The following is a 23754-nucleotide window of genomic DNA, read 5'->3' on the forward strand; positions in this document are numbered from 1 at the left end:
GCTGAATTTAACTGTGGTTCAAAAGCACATTATAGCATCCAAATAGGAAACTGGAATAGCTTTTAAATGTTTCTCTGTCTTTGAAACACTTTAACAGAGAGCAGTACTCAACCTGCTGTAGCACAAGTAACATTTTCATTACAGCATTAGTGTTCTCACGGATCCATATGCTCCTCCAGTCACAACTACACAGCCAACTTTTAAAAGTGCAAAAGCCAAGCACATCCAGCAATTGTTTCCATTCAAAATGCCTTTTGTAATCCAAACTTGGGGGGTGGTGCTCCAAATAAGGATACAGAACTAGAAGTCAAATTTGAAAAGCACTGAGCATTCTGTAGCCCTTCATCAGCATCTCCAGTGGGTTCCACGCTGCTGAAAAACTGGGCATTTGTATAAGAGACCAGCTTCAGATTTTGGCCAAGGAGATTATCAGCTTTAGATGCACTCAAACCATGAGGTGGGACACTTCATCTCCCATTTGGCATCACCACATTGAGGCACATCCAGTTTCAGAAGTCTCTGCACTTGGGTACTTGCATAAACGTCTTTGCATTATTAAATAGAGAACTCTGAATGCATGTACACAACTGCTGCTTCCTGACCTGCAATGAACTTGTAGACATGTTGATTTTATCTTTTTAACAGATTAGGTTTGCACTGACAGATGGACAATGCTACTGTTAAATTAATTAAAAATGAATACCATTAATGTTGGATGAGTATGAAACAAATTACCTTTGAGGCAAGACACTTCTAAATAGGGTGAAAGGGAAAGCAGTTAATAAGGGTTGAAGATAATAGCTCCAACTACCTTTTAAAGATATTTACTTTCAATTTTTCCTTTTTATTCTGTTTTTCCTTTGGCAATGCTTTTACTAACCTGTACTCCTGTATTATCTATTTTATTTGTGTTAGCTAATTGCTAGCATGCTTACTCAAATTTATAGAGTGTAATAGCAAGCCAAATCATTTCAAATGTCCCTTTCATAGGATATAATGTACTGGTCAAGATTTAGAGAACTATTAAAAATACATCCAATCACTCAATTTTCTAACATTAGCTTTCTGTTAGCAAAAAAATCAAATTACTATCTCCTTCAGTTTCTCCTAACTGGCATTCTTACAAAGCCCATAGATCACTTCAGTTCCCATTCCCATCCTCCTTACATTTCTTAGGCAGAAGATTTAGGCTTCTGGGTAACACACAGCTGGTAAATTTTTCTGACATCACTACCCACACAATTTTGTGAGTGAGCCTATTGAACCATTGTTTGCAAGCAAGTCTTCAAAATTACTAACCAGGGTATAAATTCTGCAGTGCCAAGAAGTCAAGCTGAGCTACTCATTTCTTAGTATCCACAATGCAATTAGTTGCAAATGCAACACCAGCAGTAAACCAGTGTTTCAATTTCTGCTGGCACATAACTCTAGAAATTTGTTTTAGTGTTTAGATTTAAAACAAGTAACCATTCCATGGCATAAATCAGATACTGATACTTAGAAACACCTTTCCAAAACAAAGATAAAATACTCATAATCTGGCCTCTGTTTCAGATCAATTATTTTTAATCTGTACTATAAGATCAATTGCTATTCCCATGATCAGTTGTGCATTTTTATATCCAACAGTGGAAGATTAAAGACATGGTAAGAGAAGAAAAGTGTGCCTCCCCAAAGATATCCAAATATTGGAAATCTGATACGTACTCCAAACCTATAATGTAAAGAGATCAAGGAATAAAACTTTCCAGTGGCCATGAGAGGCAAATCAGCCCAAAGAGATGAGGACCCAAATTATTAAAAAAAAGGGCATTGGTTTTGACTTCTGTGGCAGCACTTACATGCATCAATTCTGGTCTTACGTAGAAAGGGCTGTCAGAGGGCACATTTTACTGTTTATGATGATCAAGACAAACTGGCAATGGATGCAGAGTTCTCTGTAATTTGGCCCCAACTGTAAAATTACCTTACATAGAAGGTTTTGAGTTCAAGGTGGCAAAAGACCTTACAAGCCACAAGCTGCAAGAGTAGGTTACTGGAAGGCACAGAGTAACAAGCAGAACATGGGTAGCAGCATGAAGCTTTGGTAGCCCAGTCCTCAAAAAACTGTCTCAGAATGTTCAATGCAATTTAAAGGAACTTCTGCAATTTATCTCAACAGTAAGAGGGAGTGGCTGACCACCAGGTTTTGGCATCACCTGAGTATCTACAACACAACCAGCTTTTTATAGCTATGATTCTGCTATTCTGTGTTTCTGCACAAAATGGCCCACTTTCAGCACATTACTCAGCATGGCATTTAAGTACATTTAAAATTACTGAGAGGGTTTTTTAACTGTCTTTTCATGGAACTGTTTTGCTCTAAGGTTGTATAAAACCCCTCTCCTACATTTCTGCTTTGAGGACAGGGAAAGGGGAGGAAAGGAGTGAGTTCTCAGCTCGGTTCCTGGTATCTCTCTTTTCTTAACTACTCCTTTTCATGCACTTTCTTTGGCTACACTGCTGTGTCCCTACCTTTTAGACACAGTCCCAGGGCATCAGCAGCTCTTGGCCAACTGCTCAGCCAGGCAGCCCAAGGCAAAATGTTGATACTCTCTCCATGGGACAAGTTTCACTGGTAACACTGGGCAGAGGGGGGCCCTAAACCACTGCCTCTGGCCTCTTCCTTCAGCTTCTGAACTACTGATGAACTTTGCTGGGTTTGACTTGTGCTACACTTTGAAAAGAGAGAAGCAGTTAAACAATCACTCTGGACATAAAAGAGCCTTCCAGCATCCCTATTGAAGAGAGATTAAGAGCCTGTTTACACTCCAGTTGTCACAACAGAATTCAGACTAATGACTTGGTTTCAAAGGTGAACCTGAACAACAAATATGAGCAGGTGGAAGATGTCACCATGAGGTCACCACCCTGTTTCACCACAGAGCAGCCCCTACACACATAGCAATACAGCACATTCAGTCCTCCAGTCCTGAGTCTGAGCCTTGCATTCAAGAAGCTGTGATATTTGAACCTCCATCACTAGTTTACTCTTTGACCTCTGATGTAAATGGTCCAACAAGAATACTGATAAGTGGAACCACAGCGAGCTGACATTTTGTCAGAATTGTGAGGTGGCACAAATCCTTGGGGACAGATTCACAAGGGGACAGAGGTGACACAGCTCTGCAGCACTTAACTTCCAGGCACACACAAAGCTTCCCCATAGAATGCACACACCACCAGGCCAGGACTTTGCCACCGGTCACTGCAGAGTCACCTCTCACTAAAAGGTGCCTGTGTAAAAAAGAGACATTCCTAGAGAGAACAAAACCTGCACCAGGTGTGACCTGAGGTGCACACATGAGAGAACATGCTGGCAGTTAATTTATTTAAACCCTGAATGCTTTAACATCTTCTAGGTCACTAGAGGGAAAGTGCACAAAAATATCACTTCAAAATATGTAATTCGATTGACAAAAATAACAACAAATTTTGCTGGATCCTAAGATGCACCAGAAGCCAGACAGGCAGTATCAATACCACTAAAAATCAATACTCCCACAAAATAGTGTTATGCTATGCCTAGAAAACAGAGGGAGCAGTAATAGATATCTAACACAAAAACATCCAACTCTTTTCAAGAATAGCTGTGAGAGCAGCAGCAATGATTGTACCATACATGCAAGTAATTACTGCCAGGGCTCCATCCAGATCAAAAGTTTGGTGACTGCTTTATTAGCAGAAGAATCTCAAGTTAAAAGTGCATTTTGACTTATGAGCCAGTCTGTCCCTGTGATTCTCCTTTCTCCTTCCTGTACACAAGCACACCACTTATCTAAGCATTATTTTTGTTTCTTGCTCCTATCCTGCAGGAGAATTTTGATTCACCCAAGAAATTTTTATTCAGAGGTACAAGCAACATTATTCTCACTGCAGACAATCCCACTTTTCATTTTCAAACTATTCTGTGGCAATCTTTTTGTGTTCACAAAAAGTATAAATTAAATAAGATAAAAAGAAAAGCAAACAAACATGCAATCTAGGTTTCCCTCTCTCAGACCCTGATAAAACAGAACAGAAGCAAGCCCTCCATAGCTGTAAAGGTGAAAACATGGGGATTCAGGTTAAAGCTTTGTTCTGTCCAATTTCCTGCTTTTATAAAGGTCTTACTCATGCCCAAATGAGATCATGCAGGAGGAGCTAATTAACTGTACTTTCTTACCCCTGCTTACCTTGCAATAACTTATCTATGTAGAAATGTCCTCACAGCAGATTCATAACCCAGTCTCCCTCAGTCCACAATAATACCTCACTAAATAATCTCAGATTACATCTCTCCCAACATCCATTGCTAGATTTGCCCCCCATTATTCCCTGGCAGAGAGGGAGCATAAGAAATCCCTACTGATGAGCTCAAATGCCCATTTTGTCCTTTTCCTCCAGCCCTGTCCATCAATGTACCTCTAGTGAAGTTCTGAAGAACAGGGAAATACAGTGATTTCCCCTGTAATACTTTTCCAGCCTCCAGCAACTCATTGCTCCTCTGCAGAGAAAGAAATACCACATAGATCAGTTCCACTACAAAATCCCTTAAGCTACATCAAAATTAAAAAAAAATAAAATTAAAAAACAGAAGTAAGCAATAAAAACCTTTTAACCAAAAGGCACGTTAAGTTTTCAGGTTTGAAGATACTTCTAGCATACTCTGGTTTTAAGGTCCTTATTTCTCCTTCCACAGTAAAACAATCTTCAAGGCCAGAACTAAAGGAACCCTGGCACAACCTGGAAACTGTGGAACAGGCCACAGCAAGAGTTTAAACTGCACATGTACAGTGACCACTTTGCTTTTGAATTTCTACTCCTAGCACAGGGTTTCTTGTTTGGAGCGGCAGTTTTGAAACAAATATTGACCAAGAAAAGCTGGTTTGAATTCAAATTATTATTAATTGCTTCCTTTTTTTTTTTTTTTCTTTTTTTCTTTCCCCATTGCCTTTTCCTCCTGGGAATTAACTTAGGAACAGCAGACTGCATTATTGTATTTCACGTTAGGACTCTGTTTTTGGACACAAGGACAAGCCGAGCTCTGTGAAGTGAAAATAAATAATGCTACAGTTTCACCTGTAAAGCCTTTCTCGTATTTGCAAGCTCCAACTGTAACTCAAGTTTCATCTTCACCCTGTAAGGCTCGTAACTCATCAACCACTTCCTGCTGAGCCAGCCTCTGCTCAGCACCTCCTCCAGCTCCTGATGTCTCACCCCTCAGTCACTGCCTTCTCCATCAGAGGACTGTGACATGAGTACACCCATGGAAGTGACTCCATGGAAGACAAGCCCACTGCAAGAACATTCAGTGATTAATACTTCCATTATGTATTGTGCAAAGAGTTAAAGATTAATAATGTTTGACAGAGGAAGAAACCAAGATGGAAAGAGAAAATAAATACTGTTTGGAAGACGACGTACAGGGTCAGCTGCAAATCAGAAATTCCTGGTGTCTCACTCAGCTAAACACACAGTGTTATTATCATAAGGAATGTGAACATTACTTATGTTCTAAGAGATCAGCTGCAAGTGACCAAAAGTAAACACCCACTCAAAGGTTTCACATTCAAGAAGAATTAATAACTGATTAACCTGAAATTGATTACGTGAACAGAATCCCTGCCTGTGCCTCAGGAACCATGACTGAGCCTTCTTACGTATTGAGGACTTCATACAACATTGCTTTTCTTTATGCACCTCAACAACTCTTTCTTCACCACTCTGGCACTGTTTTTCATCTAAATCATACCCCACTTCTGGTTCATCTAAAATTAAATCAAACAGGAAATAACGAACACAGTGTCTGCCACTGACCCTTCTGTGCCTGAGGAGTAGGAGCTGGAATTAAAAGCCATGATAAGGTTGGAGTTTTTCAGGACCAAATTCCACTCTGTGTGATCATCACTTGTTCAAAAAGCTGATTTATGAGGAAGCCACACTGCTCAGCCCCAAGAACTCAGGATTTGGATGGCAGAAGGACAAATCTGACAAATGATAGGGGTGGGGGCCCAAGCAGTATTGTTTGTTCATTTTTTAACCACCTGCCAATTTTAGGTCAGAATCTATGAACCACGTTCCAAGATGTCAGGTAAAACCTGGTTAGTAAGCAATAAAATACAAGCATTCAGTATGCCTGAAAAAAATTAACAGTTTTGTATTAAATACCCATACAAAAAAATTTGCTGTTTTAATTGCACATGGTGGTTTACAAACTGTAGCTGTGTCCTATAGAGATATAAACTGGTGTGGCTTTTCCAGTAAAATAGGAATAATCTGAACTACCTTCTGTTCTGTTACCCAAGAAGTTGAAACACTTTGTTCTTTTCAAATAACCTTTATCCAGGGACATGTATTCTTCTAGAAGCAAACAACCAACCTCAAAACATAAGTGGAAAAAATGCCTTGTCAGCATCATTTTGTTTCCTGAACTGTTCTATGTTAGGTAATACATTATTTTCATCCAGGATACACCTAAATGGTGTAATTACCACAACACCTCACCTAAAAATGGGAAGACGCCCACCCAATGTCTATTGCTGTTCCAAGATGAAGGGAAGAAAAGGGCAAGCACATTCTTCCAACTGCACTACCCTCTTTAAGGTTTCTTCATGTCTTCCCATAAATTTAAAACCTGAAACAAACACTGAGCATTCAGACTCTAAAATTGAGTGTGAGCAGCTGAAGCTGTATTCAGTGGTGTCAAAAAGCACAGTGAGAAGGAAAAGCAAGATTTAAGTAACAGTGAAAATACAAGGCCATGGCATTAGACTGATCCATTACAAGGATTAGGGGAAAAAACCCTCCCAGTGACCCCTAGCCCAAAGTGACCAAGGCACTCTGAGTGCAGAGATGAGGACAGAGGGGTCCTTCTGCTCTCCATCTGTACAGACACCAGTCCCAAGACTGGGGCTCCCAGAAACACCATGATATAGGGACTACAAATAGAAACTGATGAAACAGCCTCTTCAACAGCATCACACTGAAGACAAGTGACCCTATCTCAGAAGTGGCTGAAACAAATCTCAAAGGCTCCAGAGACAACCAAAGGAGTTATTTCTAGCACCCAGGGCTGCCTCTCATACTCTACAGCTGCATGAGTTGAACAACAAAAGCACAACTGCTGCCAAACCTGAAAAATCATACATTAGAGAAAGGAATAGTTTTAGTAAAATAATTTTGTGGGAGGCTGAGATATTGCCAACCATTTTTAAAAAACAAATAAATACAAACACACAAAAACCCCGGATTTAATAAATAACTTTTTTAACTGCCTTTAAAATAGGTTGCTCAATGTACTGACCATACATAAATGGATTATGTATGTAGATCATTTGTGAGAACAAAAACATGTCTCCTTCACAAAGAAGGAAGAGGAGCTTAAAAGAGGGGGTTATTTTTAAAAGTTCTGTCTCCCTGTCATTGCAACTTGTGCTCCAGAAATCCCATTTTCATGGCTTCCATGGTAACTCTGCAGTCCTGCTCATTTTTACAAATAATTATCCAGCCACAAAAAAAGCAGACACTAGAAGATTATTCTAAGGTCAGTCTCAAAAGCCGTGAAGGAAAAGAAAGAAGGTACCAAAAAAAGGAAAGTAACAGAGTCCAGAACCAGGCACCTTTATATTGTTCAGCATCACCTGTGAAAACTTTAAGGCACACATCCAAGAATAGTAGCAGAGTCCTCTCACACAACACCAGGACCTCATCCTTTCACTGCTCAGATTCAAATCCTACCTTAACAAAGGCTGTAAACCAGATAATAAAAATCTGGGGCTTTTGAAGATTGGTAGTGACTGAGAAAACTTCCACAGCACCTCATTTCTGGCATGCAGAAAGGTGAAAAAGCCTTTGGCCACAGGTAAACTACAAGGAAAGTTACACTCCTGCTGCCTTTTATGTCTCCCCATTTAAAATACATAATTGTTTTAAACAGCCTCTTGCTTGCATGTTGGGTTCAAACTTTGGTCATTATGCTTAGTTAATGAATTAAATTCCTCAGCCATGTTGTTCTTAGCATGTGTTTTTGCATAATTATTTCTTTTGTGAAGACTACACTACCACAGAGAGCCCTTCTGGCAGCTATACAAACACTGCTTGCCTCTTTTTCCCAAAGAGGTGTTTTGTGTCTGATAGTTTTCAATGCAAGACCACCTCAATTAAGAAATCTGCTTTATGAGCAAGGTCACTTGAATTTACTGAAAACACCCCATCCTTTAGTGATGAACAGCACTATTCACCAGATTAAATTACTTCCCAACCTTTTGACTAAGTTTAGCATAGAACTGGATTTATAATGCTTCTGTTAACAAAAACAGCCAAGGCTCCCAAAAAGACAACATGTAGTAATTTATGCTCCCCCAACAGCTGGCCTTCAAGTGCTTGCTTAAGAGAAATTCTAGAGGAAGTTTTAGGTATTATTAATTTGTACTCAGAAAAACAATATTCAGAAAGGAGTCCAACCAGCAGCTTATGGGGAGAAACACCTGCCAAAAGACTGTCATCATCTCACAGTGTCCCTATTAACACTTCTCAGATCTGCAAGAGAAAATTGATGGGGCTGGTTACCAGCCTGCTGAGGTGCTCAGTGAAAGCCAAGACTTCTGGGACATCTCCGTAGTCAAAGCATCAAAAATTTAAAAAACACTCCAAAACAACAGCATTGGTAGTTGCTGAAAAGGCTTTACATGCTGAAAGCTTCTGGTCATAATCAAAGTAGTCCAGACTCAAAATGGGCTACAGTTTAGAAGCTTTGTTAATTAGTGATTTCTTCTTCATCTCTGGAGATCTTAATACAATTTCAGACTGCCTCTTTAAACACTTCTAAGTATACTTGCTTTACAAAGAATGGTCCTGGGTATTTTAAAAACTTTACTTCTTTCTTTAGGTGGTCTCCCTAATATGCTTGCAGTTCAGTGGGGCATGCAAGCAACTAGTGAGCAAATCACCTGCTACCCCCAAGCATTTATGTGAGCAATTCCAACCCTTTAACCACATATGTGATGTGCATGCACTGGGGACATAAGAACTCAACATACAATTTAAAAATCCCTGTTGCATGTAAATCTACAGGTTACATACACTCAGGACTATCACCAAGACCCTACAAAATGGCTACAGAAAGGTGGTCCCATGGCATTGCCCAAAAATATCCATGCTCCATCAATGCCTGATTTGAGTCCCAAATACAAGACCCCCCCCCTTTGGACACTAAATTACTAAACTTGCAGCTTATGAATTTCTATCAGTAGCCACCAAATTCAGCTGACAACAAAAAGATTTTAGCAGACTAGTTTAATTAAGACACCTTTACAGCAACCTCTATACTGCTGAAGCCAAGTAAGCTGAATTCCATCCCATGTCTTTCATTTTGGGTCAACAGTCTGGCTAAAGTAAACCTGTCCAAAGCCCAAGGGAAGAATGAAAGGAGACCAAATATGCTTCTAGTGGGGATGTCAAGAAAAAAACACTGAGATTTAATTTTCAAATTAAATTTACATTTACATTGTAGACTACTTCCTTCCATTTCTCCACACCATCCACTAACAAGGCACTGAAGGCAGTAATCTTGATTTCCACAGGCTTTTCTTTCCTTGTTTTAATATTGGTGTACATGGCAACATGGACATAAAGGAGAGCTCTATCAGGGAAGATAAGCAAAAGTGATAGAGCACTCAAAAAAAAACATTGTTCTGATGAGAAAACTTGCTGGGGCAAAACAAGCAAGTCTGCAGAGGCTGGTTGGGTAATGGGTGGCAGGTTCCAAAGACTGAACCAAGGGGAGTGCAAGGCTCTAAAAAAAGAGATATATAGGGTGATGACACAGGAAAAGGGAGGTTCTGCAGAAAAGCAACCAATTCTGCCACAAATTTCTGAACTCCTGATAAGCAGAGCTAGTGCTGAACATAAAATGAAGCCACATGAGCAAGGAGGACCTGTACAACAGCCAGAAAGTGGAGACGGGAGGGAGGAAAGCAGCAGAGATCACATTTCAGCCCTTAAGCAACTCATCTCTCTGACCCTCTGTGTCTGATTCCAAGCTCAAATACAGTTCTGACGTCCAAGGTGTCACCCTATCTCCAATTAATCAAAGGAGAGTCCTGTTTAAGTAGCCCTTTCTCAGGAATCCCATGGCCTGGCTTGGAATTTGATCTCTGTCATAGCTGTCAACAGATCCACTTCTTGCTTCTCCCTTGCTTTTGTTGCTTCCTAAGGCAGCCCAGTAAGCCTGGAACAAAACATGCAGAGACAAAGCAGAGTAGGATACCAGGGCTTTGTACCAGGAATGAAACATCATTTTTTTGATGAGCAGCAATGAGCTCATGCAGATGCTGAGGACACAAATGCTGAAGGTGTGTAAAATGCTTTTCAGTTGCCACTTAAGACCACGCACTATTCTTAAAAATCGAGGGAACACAATGCTTAATTGGACCCAACACTCAAAATAAATAGCTACCCAGGCTCTATTGCATGAAGCCTGGTGTTTTCTGATCTTGGAGGTTTAAATTGTTTACCAATCCATCAACAAACCTTCCCGCAGTGCCCCCATGAGCAGAAAGGATCTGATCTTTAAACAAACTGCCTGGGGAGACCAGTTTGATAAGCAGTGAAGAAATAATTATGCCATTCAGAAATCAATTTATTCTCAAGCAGGAATGTATTGCAGCAATTATCTTAAATACGGGGTGAAGTCCATGTAAAATCACTGAGCCAGACTTTAAAACAAGACTTTATTTATACAGAACAGTATGAGAAAGCTGACAGTATTATCATCTCTGCGTAAGAGATTAAGAGACTGACATATCTTTTTCAGTGACTTTTGATCAAAACATGCCCAGTTGTGTAGACAGAGGTCTCCACTCCCTGATAGCTATAGCTTTCAAAAAACATCTTTAAGAAATCAATGCCCAGCCTTTTCAACACACACCTAACCTTTGTCCTGTCATTCATTACCAAGCATCTTAGGTAAACATCATTTCTTTCCTCAGAGGAGAGACCAAGCACAAGCAAACTGCTAAAACAAAACCTTCAGAGCCTGCAGTTATGAGAAACTGCTTGAATTTTTTCTGTACCAGAAAAGCAGGAACTCCCCCACTTTTCCCCAAATAATCTTCTACCCAAAATACCTCAGACTGTTCTAAATATGGACACCCTGCAAATCACCACAGCACTTTGTGGTCTAATCCTGTAAAACACCAAGGGCTTCCCGTAAGGGCTGAGTACCCTCAACTCCTACCCACTCACAAGGGAATTTGAGACATACATTTTGCAGTTTAAACTGAGAATTGAGAGCTAAAAAAATTAACCCTACCATAAATAAAATAACAACAAAATCTGCAGGTTGGTCACATTCTTGATCCAATTATGCAGCTGCACAAGTTAAGCAGGTGCAGAAGAGGGCTTGGACTGCATGGCAGTTTTGGGGGACATAACCCTATTGTTCCCAGTACAGATTAAGTCAGGCTTAATTCAAACCATGAAATTGCATCCTCAGGAACTTCTACAGCTCTTGAGCCCAAACAACATGTGAGAGAAGCCCAGCATCAATAGGATCCTCACCTGTAAAGGTTCAGCTTGGTACCAGTAACTGTGATGAGTTTGCTCATTTTTATTTGTCTATTGAATCAGAATGATCACAACAGGGCAAAATGAGGTGGAAAGGATAAAAGAGAAGGCAGCACTGATTCTAGAAACAATATATTTGGGGCTGGTTAAGAGCAACTAGTGAAACAAACAAATGAGAGAAAATTCACCCCTCTGTCTCCAAGCTCATCATAGTGCCCATGTGTATCTGAGAGAGGAGCACTCCAAATTAAAGGCCTGAGCAACATCAGAGCTCCAGCTGAGAGAAAAAACAAAACAAAATGGAGCTGCTCACTGCACTCCATTCTAGCTAAGACTGAAGGATGGGGTTTCATTGTTTAGGGGGTTTTGTTGTTTGGATTTTTGGGTTGGGTTTTTTGTTTGTTCTTGTTGGTTTGGTTTGGTTTTGGAAGGTTTTTTTAAGTCAGTGAAAAGATGGCTGTGAACAAGGCTAGTCTCTCAATTTATTCCCCATCTACTTCCTGAGTCTTTTCATCAATCAACCTTTCAGCTTGAGTATCTCCCACAACACTTCACAAAGCAGAAAGCTGAGATCTATGAAATGATAACTGTATAAAGGACTAACCCACTTCCAGCTCTCCCTTGCAAGCCTATGCTTATCCAAACCTACCTTCAACTGGCAACCAGCCTTCTTTTCTTTGTTGTCCACATAGAACAACATAATCCCACACATTCACAAATTTTACCTACCAGTTGTCTCTTCTAGTGCTGCATTTTTAATTTCTATATTTTCATTCGTTTTCCCTTCCCTCAAAACACTTTCTATTTTGTAAAATACAAAGGACAGACTGAAGAATTTCAACCAGTTCATACCTGAGAAAAAGCTTAATAGTTTCTCAAATCTCACTTAGCTCTATTACTTCTTTTGGGGGCTGGTTTTGCTTTTGTTTTTCCATTATTCCATCAATATTATTAGGTAAATAAGTATAGAGAAATTGCCTCCATTTTACAGATGGCACATCCAAGGTATTTAAAGCTTATTTAAAGCAAGGTATTTAAACTTATTTTTATAGCCAAGAACTCCTCAGATCTTCGGGCTGCCCCTTCTCCTGTTTTTTCCATTCACCTTGCAGAATGCTGAATACACACTTAGCCTCACTCTTCTCACCTCAAGAAGGCACAAAGCCTCTCACACATGGAGGTCCTGAACCCAAAAGTACCTCTTCTACAATATTTGTCAGGGTGAACCTGTGACCTGTAGCACAAATGTATCCCACCAAAAATCAGCTCCTAATTTCTCAAAGGATACATCAGGACAGTCCAGTAGCAACAACCCACCAGGACAAAGAGAGTTAAATTTTGTTAAAATAGGGCATTCCCCTCTAGAAAGCTGATTAATGTGCTGAAAACTCAAAGCCAAGGCACTGGGAATGGGAAGTAAAATTACCAAACGTGCGTCACTGATTCAAGGTTCCCCTTTTCTCCTGTTGCTGAACTACTGGAGCTTGCATCTGCTCAGGGCACAAACTTGAGTAACAGCAAGAAAGCTGAGAGAATTCCAAATCCACTGAACTGAAGAACTGCCACCATTTTTTGGTGGAATTTCACTAATCAGCTGTTTCAATGAAAAGAAAAAAAAAAAAAAAAGGCTACTGTGACCAGTAAGGAACAACATACTCCACAGCATTTTAATAACTTAAGCCATTATAACTTCCTCAGCAGAAATGTCAGGAGGTTTTGTTTGCTTAAAAGGAACCAGTTAAAGTAGCTGTTACAGTATTTGCAGTGACTCTTTCCCCAGACTCGGAGCTATTAATGACTGTAATTCTGACTAGAGTATGATTTAGCAATAGTCACGTTGAACCCATACAGCACATCATGGGACCTTACAGCTTCAAAGCACTCAGCAAATATTAACCTGGCTGTCCCCAAAGCCACACAATTTTTATTTCTATTTTTCAGGTGAGGAAACCAAGAGCGAAAGAGAAACGGTACCAAACGAAAGCATCCAATACATGGAAAGAGAACTAATCCTAGGAAATAAGTGTCACTCTTGCTGATGAAGCATCTGTTTGGTAAGAGAAATGTCATATTTTGATTGCAGAACAGCAACTTGCTTAAATCAGCCCTGGTATTTCAGTGGTACATCGTGCATGGTTTGTGCAAACCCATACTAAAGGTCAGTATATTTAACAGCTACACAAAGTTAGCATTGTTTATTGAATGCTACTGGCTTAATACAGCAAAAAACACACACAAATAAAGACACAGGGATTTGCTCACGATGACCACAAGTACAGCAAAACCCTGCTCAGGCTGAAAGAGAATGAATGCCCTCAATTCTTTCAATAATACAGTGCTGCTGAATGTCTGCAGTTCTGCTTCGAGCAAGTTTCCCACGTGCAGTAAAATTCTTCCTCAGGAAAAAATGCCTACATTTTCAGAAGGTTCCAGTCCCAGTGTTTATCATTCCTCTGCTGCTGTTTGAAAGACCCTGACAAACAGAACAAAAAATCTGACTCACTGAAATGGAGAAAACGTCATGTTCATCCTGTGTGCTTAAACAACTTTTTCAACCAGAATTGCTCTCCTAGCTTTGACTCCTTGCAGCTCCTAAGTCAGTAATTCCAGGTAAATCTGCAATCCTCACTCTCTCTTCAGCACTGTAAAAGTATACTATTCATTTTTCATTTCCCCTACACTGTAACTAGGGGGGTGTCCAAGTCAGTCCCCAAGAGAGAAATGCAAATTTGCCTGTACAACTAGAACTCTTCAGGAAATTGTCCACAAGAGTGCTGATGAAATAGAAGAAACTCTTGCCTGGCACCAAGTGGAAATTAATAACAACATCTTCATCAGGAAAGATGAAAACATGCTTTCTAAAATTTACCTCTGACCTCCAGGAATAAGGAAACAGTGAACAAGCAGCCACAAACAAGTTACACAGAGCAGGAACTGAAAAGTGAGGTGTTTTAGCTGTATGAGAGATAATGATACTGATTGATGCTGACCTCTTTTCCTGACCTTTATATATTTCTACCTATGACTGAGAAAAAGAGATTAATAATGCCACATACAAACAGGATCAGAAAACACCCTTTACCACCACAGAACAAGTCACTCATGGCTAAGAAATATTTTATTTTACATTCTTTGGTCAATGAAACTGGAAAGAGAAAGGCTGAATGAGGCACTGCAGTTGAACACTGAACCTTATTTTCCAGTAGCACGGAGGTAAATGCTTTATTTCATGTTTGTATAAGGATTTGAAGATATAAACCTGTCACCAAGTATTAGAAATATAATTTCTCAAAAAGCCTTCCTGATGGGGGGAAGGGTGTTGGAACAATTCAGTAACATTTCTTGAGTGTTTCCAGGAGGAAATAAGAACAGCTCGTGAGCCTTTTTTTTTTTCATCTTTGTACAACTACAAAATAATTTGAATTGAAAAACCTTCATCATCAAAGGTGTCTAATAACAACTGGCTTAAGAGACATTTGTTTTGGAGATAGAAATACCTGCATACAGACAATCTTCTTTTTTACAGACTCGCTCAGTTCAGTGAAGTTCTGAAGTTCTTTTTCCATGTCTTAATCTGACATGGATTTTGGTTTTGGACAAGAGTATGGCTCCTCTTCCCCACCATAGACACAAAGGTAATACCATCCTATTATGAAGTGCATCATGAGAAACCACATCATGATTTATCAGATTCCCTGGGGTAACAGTTTGGAACGGGTGGCAGAACTAAACCAAATTATCTTAATGCCTATTAATAAATGCCCTTTTCTATGACACCACACCAGTAAGCAGTTTGCCACTTGACATGTACTGAACACAAAGCTTCTATAATATTTTAGAAATTTCTTCCTTGGAAATTACACTTTCCAGCAGAAAAAACAAAGCACACTCTAACAATAACTGTCAGAAATCATGCTCTTTCATGTGTGTGTTACTGATACACTAAATAAGAGTCTTCTGAAGAACTAAAGTCTCAAGATGTAAACCAAAGGCCAGTGTAGCCAATTCCAACATTCCTTCATTTAATAATCAGGTTTTGCATCAGGCTTCTACACTGCAGTTGTGCATAGCTGTAGCCCAGGACCAAGGCACAAGGATCCTGTAAGCATTTACCATCACAAATAGCTCTGTCATGATGAAAGGAGTGTTTGCCAAATCACTTCCCAGTGCACATCTACCTGGCTTGAATGCTTCTTGGCTACAATTCTGTACATTGCAGAGCACTCTGTTTCCAACAGGATTTCAGAGTATGCAGTATTTTGCAGTATCAAGACCTACAATGCCCTAGCTGTTGATTCTTCAGGATCTTAAATTTACTTTTAGCATGCTTGTCACCTACAGTTTCATTTCCACTTGGTACTGCCAGAAAGTGAAGTCTGAAATTAGCTCACATCTCCAGCTTGCTGATTTTCTAAACACCAATAGATCTGCCAAATAAAACCAAACAAAATAACCCAAAACTAAAACAATTTTATCATGACTTCAGAAGATTACTTTGTCTCCAGTACAAACTGATCACCTTAATATTTTCAGTTAATATTTCAATAATTCTAAATACTTAGCTTTTGTTTGGCAGGCTTTACCAGCTCAATTCTGTAAGCCATTGGTGGCATGTTCAGACTGGGGCTTCCCAGCAGATAAATGTTTGTACTTACAATATTTAAGTCCCCTTCCGTTGACCTGAACATCGTGCAAACTGATACTAAAGCCATTTTACAATTGTAAAATTGTAAGGGGTCCTCCAACATTAATATGTCTCTTTTTAATACACTTCCACTTCAAGTTAGCTTTTTAAAACACCCAAGCAAATTCTATTAAGCTGACAGTTAATAAGAAACATCTAGACCGCCTCAAAAAAAGGAAGAGAAAAAAAAATCTGACCAAACCCCCCCAACTTTTAGTTTCTCTGTCGCACACCAAACCTAAAGCAGACTTGTTGTTACCCTGTTGGTGACCCCTTCATTGCACAGCAGTGGCTCTGCAGGCAGAGGAAGGCTCCTCAGGGTATCAGTGTTACAGTTTACTATCACTGAGATGACTGCGAGTGTAAGAAGCACATTCTTCCCATCACTGCACTTACTCCATAAGGAAACCAGAAAGGGCAGCAGGCCAAAGTCTGGTAGTTAAGCAGACACACTATCAGGTTTCCCACATTCAAAAATCTTGCTGCCAGGGAAGCATGAAAACTGCTTCCTACAGCCTGGGTGGCAGAAGGAAAATTAAGCGAAACCTGGGCAAGGCCATTATTCCGCTGATCTGCACAGGGCTTTTAAGATTTTTATCTAGCTGAAGTCCAGCTCTCAAAACACAGAAGCTTCTTCTTATCACCCAGCAGCTCTTTCATTTTCAGCCTCAGCTCTTTTATCACTGTCCCCTGAGAGAGCTTTATCTCCAACCATCCCTTTTCCGAAGCCCATAAGATCTCCTGAGCAGTTTTTATCTATCTGCAAACACACATACGAAGGTTGTGCCTGCTGCAGCCTTTCCCCCAGCATCTCTGCTGAGCTGTTTCCAGCAAGAAGCTTTGAGCAGCACACCAAAGGAAAGAAAACCTCCCATGACTCTAATTTGTACCTCCTTGTTCTGGCAGGCTGGTTCCCAGTTCCTCCAGGGCAGAGCACAAAATCCATCTTTACCTTTACGTCCTTCCTGATGTGACAAAGAAGACAACTTAGTTTCACATATTCAGGTAATTTCTGATGTGGGGTAAATCATGCAGGTTACAACGTGATACAACAATTTACCAGGAGCAGAGGACCAGACTGAGTCAGGAATCAGTTTTCTGATCCCATGCCAGTGAGCTCAGCAGGTCAGCCCTGATGGAAAGGTCACTCTTCAGAACAACCAGGTCCAGCCCCTGTGCAAGGAGCCAACAGACAGAGCAGAGAGGTTCTGACATGGAGTTCACATGAGGTCCACACTCAGGGGAAAAATCCCTGCTCAGTGAACAAGCACAGGGAGCTGTGGGTGACTGGTCAGCCCATGCCTCGTGTTCCACAAAGAAAGCAAAACAGTCCTGAACATCCAAGAGATAAGCACCAAACACAGCACCTCACAGGAAGTGATGAAAGAATTGCAAGACATACAAGGGCTGAAATCTTTCCTTTTTTATGGCATTTTTTCTGTAGAAGAACTCAGGTATTCACCACTGCACAACAACTTCATCACTGCATGTCCGACTGCCATCACAGCATGTGAATGCGCTGCTGAACATTTACCTCAAGTTAGAGAATTCATCATGAAAATCATTAATTATTTTTATGCATGTGGCAGTTCCAGCTACTTCTTAAAGGTAATTTTTGTGCTCTCTGGCCCCAAAGGCCATTTCGTGTTTATACAGAATCCATCCAGAAAGACACACACTGGCTTGAAGACCAGAGGGAACAAACCTGCTTAATGAAAAAAAAGTAACCCTACAAGTAAACCTTCCAAGCCATGTTTCTATCAAACAGGGTCATCCCTACTCCCTTGTTAAAAAAAGGAACTTTCTTTTACTCTACAGTAAAGCTTTACATTCGTATCCCCTGAACAGCCAAATATGACAAACAATTGCAGGAATCCCACAAACATCAATTGAGCATGCTAGAAACTCTTGTTCCCCACTGCAAGAAAGAATTGTCTGAGATGTATCCAGCCTCCTGAATCCTACCTAGTTTGACCACACTGTCTGAACCAAGGATCAGCAGCTACACCAAAACACCCGGTACATCTCACACATTTGAAGACCCAGTGCAAAGTCTGCTAAGCCAAAGGAAAGCATCACATCCATGTCAGTGAAAGCTGAAAGGTCTAACAAAGGGTTGGACAACAGATGTGGTTTGATTAAACTTACCTGAGCCTGGCCAAACAGAAGTTAAACACCAGGAATTAAAACCAGCACATCTCAAACCTGCTCATGTTCTGCCAAACAACTTGTGTCCCCCACTGTTACAACTCCTTCACTCCAGCAACTAAACTGTTGTTACAAACAACATTACCTTCCCAGGACTTTTTTCCCCACACAAGCTGCTGTGCTGTCACTACAATGTTAAGCAACAATAGGTGGCCCATTCAGTCTCCATTTATTTGCATGTTAGGCCAGTTCCAATGGAGGGTTTAAACCCAAGGGAGACATGCATAAGGGAAGAGAAAAAACACCCAGTGTACTCTAGAACTTAAGTTTGATGCTTTGGGGGATACCAGGCTTTTCCTATTGGTAGTTTCTAAGACATCTAGGCAGACACATTTGCAAAAGAGCACTACAGAATATTTCCTTTGGTTACTATCTGATTGTTGACACGACACACGCCTCCAAATAAATCCTTTCCCACTGTGGTTGTAATGTGCATCCTGACCCAACAATAGGAATTAAGATGAAGAAGCAGAGAGCTGGCAAACAAGACTGGTGTTTTCACAGGCACTGGGTCCCCAGTAAGGCAGCTGCCTCAGCTGCACGGATGTCGCACAAGACTCTGTTTAAATACTGCAAAGTGGTAATCTCCTGCTTTTGCTACTTTGAAACTGAGGAGGCAAAGGAAAATATTTTAATGTGCAGTCCTGAGGTCAGAGCTAAAGTTTGATTTGGGTTCGTTTGGATTAAGGAGAAACGTCCAAGAACAACTCACTGATTTACTTTATTTCAGGACTTGGCACACAGCTTGGACCAAGTTCAAAATCCAACGACACGGTGCCAGAAAATGCTACAGAAAGAGCAGAGATAGGAGACATCTGGACTGTGTTAGAGACTTAAAGACATAAAGTCCTTTAAAAATATTCTCTGCCCATGTTGGGACTTCTCTTGTTTTTGTTTCAAACAATCCAAATGTTAAAACTGTGTTTCAAATTAGAAGTAAAATAAAACAAAACAAAGCCAACAAAAAAACCAAAGCCTCCCCTCCCCCAAGAAGGGCAATTTAAGCCAATTTCAAGAGTAAAAACGCAATGATTTTCATGAACTCAGATGAAAAGTGAACACTCCAAGAGAGAAAGTGGTAATTTCCAATAGCACTGCATCAATGCTCCCACAGTGAAAGTGTCAGTTTTCAATATTATCACATCACTGCAAACTTCCCAGGCAAGTAGGACAGCAAATGTGTCCCACAAAAACACAGCCTCTCTGCTCATTTAGTATTCCTGCTCTACCACACTGGTTTAGCCTGCCCATGGCATAATGAAAACAGTGGCATGACAAAAAAACCCAAAAAACCCCACCTTTTCAAATATTGTCGTTAGAGGTCTAAGATATAACTGAAAAAATTATTTTAAATGGTCATCTAATCCTTCCCATCTTAATTTCACACATTTGGCAGCAGTCATGTTGATCACTTTATAGTTCCTTAAATACAAAGTAACGAGCTGTACACTCCCTTTCTGGGAAGGCCCTTAGAAAAATGAATGAAGCAGAGATGCACCAGGGAAATTAAAAAGCTACTGTCAGTGTTTGGCATTTATTACAAAACTGAAATAAATACAGGACAAATTATTTAGAGAGCTCTATCAAAGAAAAAACCCCAAGCATCTATATTCTGTCTCAAAAAACCCAGTTGATGATGCCTAATTGATTAACCCTTAAAATAAACAGCATGACAGCTGATGCCAGCAAAGTGCTGAGATCCACAACACACTGAGGTTGCACCTCCTCTGATTGCAGTGAATGAGTCCCTTTTTTCCCTGATAAGGATGGGTTGATGGAGCAAAGTCTCTAACAGAGTGCTGGGACCTTTTAAGATCTCACAACACAAGTCAGGCAATCAAAATACTTATTTCTTTGTGCAGAAACTGCACTTCACAAAGCTTTTTGCGTGTGAAGAATTCATTTTGCCTTAAATATTTGTCATTAAAAGGCAAGAGAATTCTAACCCAAACTACCTTCCAATACAAGTTGAAGGAGGACGCTTGAGAGCTAAAAAAAAGCAAAAACAGGATATCAAGAGAAGAGTGCACAGCAGAATTCAACACCATTACCTAAGTCAAGGCTCCAATACACTTCAACAGGTAAGAGTGTAAAGTCCTTCAAGTATTCTCCAACAGTGACACTTCTGGTAAGAACTGATCTCATTTTAAAAGATGCTACCCTCCACTCTTCCACTTGTTAGGAATACTTAAAACCAAAAAAAAATAAAAAAAAAAAAATAAAACCAAAACAACCAGCCAGTATCTCATTTATTCCATATTGTTGATTATTTATACCAATTAATAGGACAGAGTATCCCATTCTTCCCAGTACATGCCTTGGCACAGCAAGGTCCATTCTGCATTCAGCAACATGCATCATTTCCGGCAGCCCAGCTCCAGGAATAGAAAACCAAGGAAAGCAAGACAGCCAGATAAACAAATCCTTCGGATACCTGAAAACCCTGGAGATACCACAGCTATTGTCATTTTACACCTAAGCTCCTTTGAGGCATTCGGACTGGGCCAAATGTAGAGGAAAGTAAAAAAATAACGGGCTGCTTGGAAGTAAAAATAATTCACAGAATTATGCTCAGAAGCAAACAATCCAGAGACTAAATCCTGCAAAGGACATTTTTTGCCTGTGCTGAACACCGCCCTGTTCACAGTACACAGTGTTTGTTGACTGCACTACATCTGTTCAACACTGACTGACACACCTCAGTGAAGATTACTGGTTGTGTCGTGAGCAAATTCTTCGTTCTTGCACCAGGTTTGATGCTGCTTCTACCATTTGCAGTCATTTGCAGCAGGAAAAATTAAGCACAAACTTCTAATAAACCTCTAACACAGCGTTTCACACGCAGCGTGGGAGATCAGATTGTCAGCTCTCATTCAAAATATTTTCCCTCGAAAGACAAAGGGTAACAGAAGTACTGAAATGACAGAAAAATTACCTGCTAAAGACTGCACATTAGAGTAACATCTCTGCAAATCATTAAATTCAGCAGTGATGGTCCTGCAAAGACATCTAGGCAGGAAAGTTCTTCCAACCCAATGGACCTGGGCCAAAGAAAAAAATCATCCTCCCCCCTAAAGTTCAACAACAAACAAACCCTCTTTACTGCAGACAATATTCCTCTCCTACTTTCCCATAATAGCTCAGAAAGCCAAATCAAGGAGGACAGATGCAGGCCTGAGCTATAAAATCCAGATTTCATTTCCTATCGCTCCCCTCCCCCAGGAGCTCAGGGGTGTTTAGATTCTGGGCTGTGGTTTAAGTCCATCTGTGTTCTTCAAGTATAAACATCTTCATTGAAACCAGACACATCCTGCACAGCCATTCATTTAGTGAGCTCATCTGTGAGAGACACGGGCTGGCACATTTCTATGACAACCAAAAAAAAAAAGAAAAAAAAAAAAGTAGCAGCTTTGCACAAATTAAACAGCTTCTTAAAGCCTCCCTTTTGTTCCTGAGGCTGTTTTATCTTCATCTGCCTTTAATATGTACTGTTATCTCAAACTCAGTGCCCAGAACATCAGCTCTACTTTAAGCAGTCCTCTTTCCATATTTTATTTGGTAAGATTTCCATGTGAGGAGGCATACACAAGGAAAAAAAAAAAATTAAAGCCAAGGGAGTACATCCTTAATACAGCCAAAAGATGGACCATGAGTCTAAACTAAGAAAGTGTACCCAAAAAAGTCCTCTGTTGAGAAATTAGTATAGGTAGCTTGTTGTGGTGTTGGTTTCTTGTTTGGTTGAGTTTTTTAAAGATATGTTGCTGCAGATTAGCTATTGATAAGAAACAGTTAATGGAATAGTTTTTCTCCATCAAGAATAACAAAATTCAAAACCAAGTGCCACCATTTGAAAGCCATCCTTCTTTCACTTGCTGGATCTCAATCTGGCTCTTTTGTTTTTACACTACACTATCCTAATTTTAAAAAAAATTAAAATAAAAAAAGGGGCAGCTCAACAGAGCACAGGAATGTTATTTCCACATAAACACTTCAGGTCAATGAATGGTTTATTTTTCCGACCTAGTAAAACCAGACAGATACACAAGGCAAACATGACAGCATTTTCTCTTCACAATGATTTTATAACATGATAACCAAAAATGACATAAACTTACACTATTTTTTCAGCCAAGAGATAGGGTTCAGTTCAAGCAACTGATGCACTTTCTTAAGACACTGCATTAAAAGTCCACACACTAAAGCAATCCAGCACCAGACAAATAAAGCAGCTCCTTCACTGATACACATTGCCAGTTAATCCAGAATTTACATTGTCCTTCTATTTGTTCTTCCAACCCCTCAGTCAGTGACTGCCAGCTTACACAATTCATTAATTATAAGTAGTTAAGATTGTTTTTACTAGTATGGTACAGATGCCAGATCACTCATAGTGATTCTCAACAAGAGAGAAAGATGTTATGAATAAAAACAATGAAATGGACTCCTAGGATCTAGATGTGCCAAGCCACAAATATAATGCCAAAAAGAATGGTTTTCTTTTCTTTTTTTTTTTTTCCTCTCTCCCATTCTCACCACCTTTATTTTTTGAGATTCAGCCTGTTGGAGGCTCTGCTAAGAAGTCTTTGCAATAGTTTGTGACCACAGGAATAATTAAAAAAAAAAATAAATCTCTTCATTCCTGTGATTTTTGAAGTCACAAAAACATAAGTGCAACTTTGTCTACTGTGGTCAATTTTTTATCCTGGCATCACTGCAGGTTTCCCAGTCACATATAGACTGCACCCCATCGACTCAATGAGTTTCATCTCGACAGTGTTGTGACTTGGTCTTTTACTCTCAAGTCATTCTGTTTAATGTGCTTCAGACATTTTTCTGCACACGATTCTGAGTCGTGATACTCTGCCAGACAAAGTACTGAAATGTTCCCAAAGGCACAGATGAAGGAAAATTCAGGTTATTAGTGGATCTAAAAGGTACTCCCCATCACTCAACCAGCTTGCCACAAAGAGCACATCTAGCACGTGATGGCTGCTCATGGTCATGCAACTGAAATTACCATGACCTCCTGGGGGAATAAATGCTAAAAAGACCAAAGGTGCCCAGATCCAGCCCTGGGGTCTCACTGATTCTCCCAAAACTCAGTATGTTGGTGACACATAAAACCAGAGGAAAAGGCATCTCCTCTCACTGACCAGATCTAGTTGGTCAAGATAAATAGCTGTGAGACACAACCACCTTCAGAAATGTTTTACACTTAAGACATTCAACCAAGATGCAGGAATCTTGATTTTGAATAATTTTTAATTAAAAAAAAA

General features: G+C 40.0%; 1 protein-coding gene across 3 annotated transcripts in view; it reads right to left on the reverse strand.

Moving 5' to 3' along the window:
• The window catches only part of CMIP (c-Maf inducing protein), a 128762-nt gene that overhangs the window by 88359 nt on the left and 16649 nt on the right, over positions 1–23754 (reverse strand). The window contains exon 2 of one of the 3 annotated variants that reach the window (XM_071756638.1): positions 17161–17235. The exons of the other annotated variants lie outside the window; for them this stretch is intronic. Coding sequence (XP_071612739.1) covers positions 17161–17235 — 75 coding nt within the window. The remainder of the gene's footprint in view (positions 1–17160; positions 17236–23754) is intronic. 3 annotated transcript variants of the gene reach the window in all.

This window comes from Heliangelus exortis, chromosome 13 (assembly GCF_036169615.1).
Source record: "Heliangelus exortis chromosome 13, bHelExo1.hap1, whole genome shotgun sequence".
NCBI lineage: Eukaryota > Metazoa > Chordata > Aves > Apodiformes > Trochilidae > Heliangelus > Heliangelus exortis.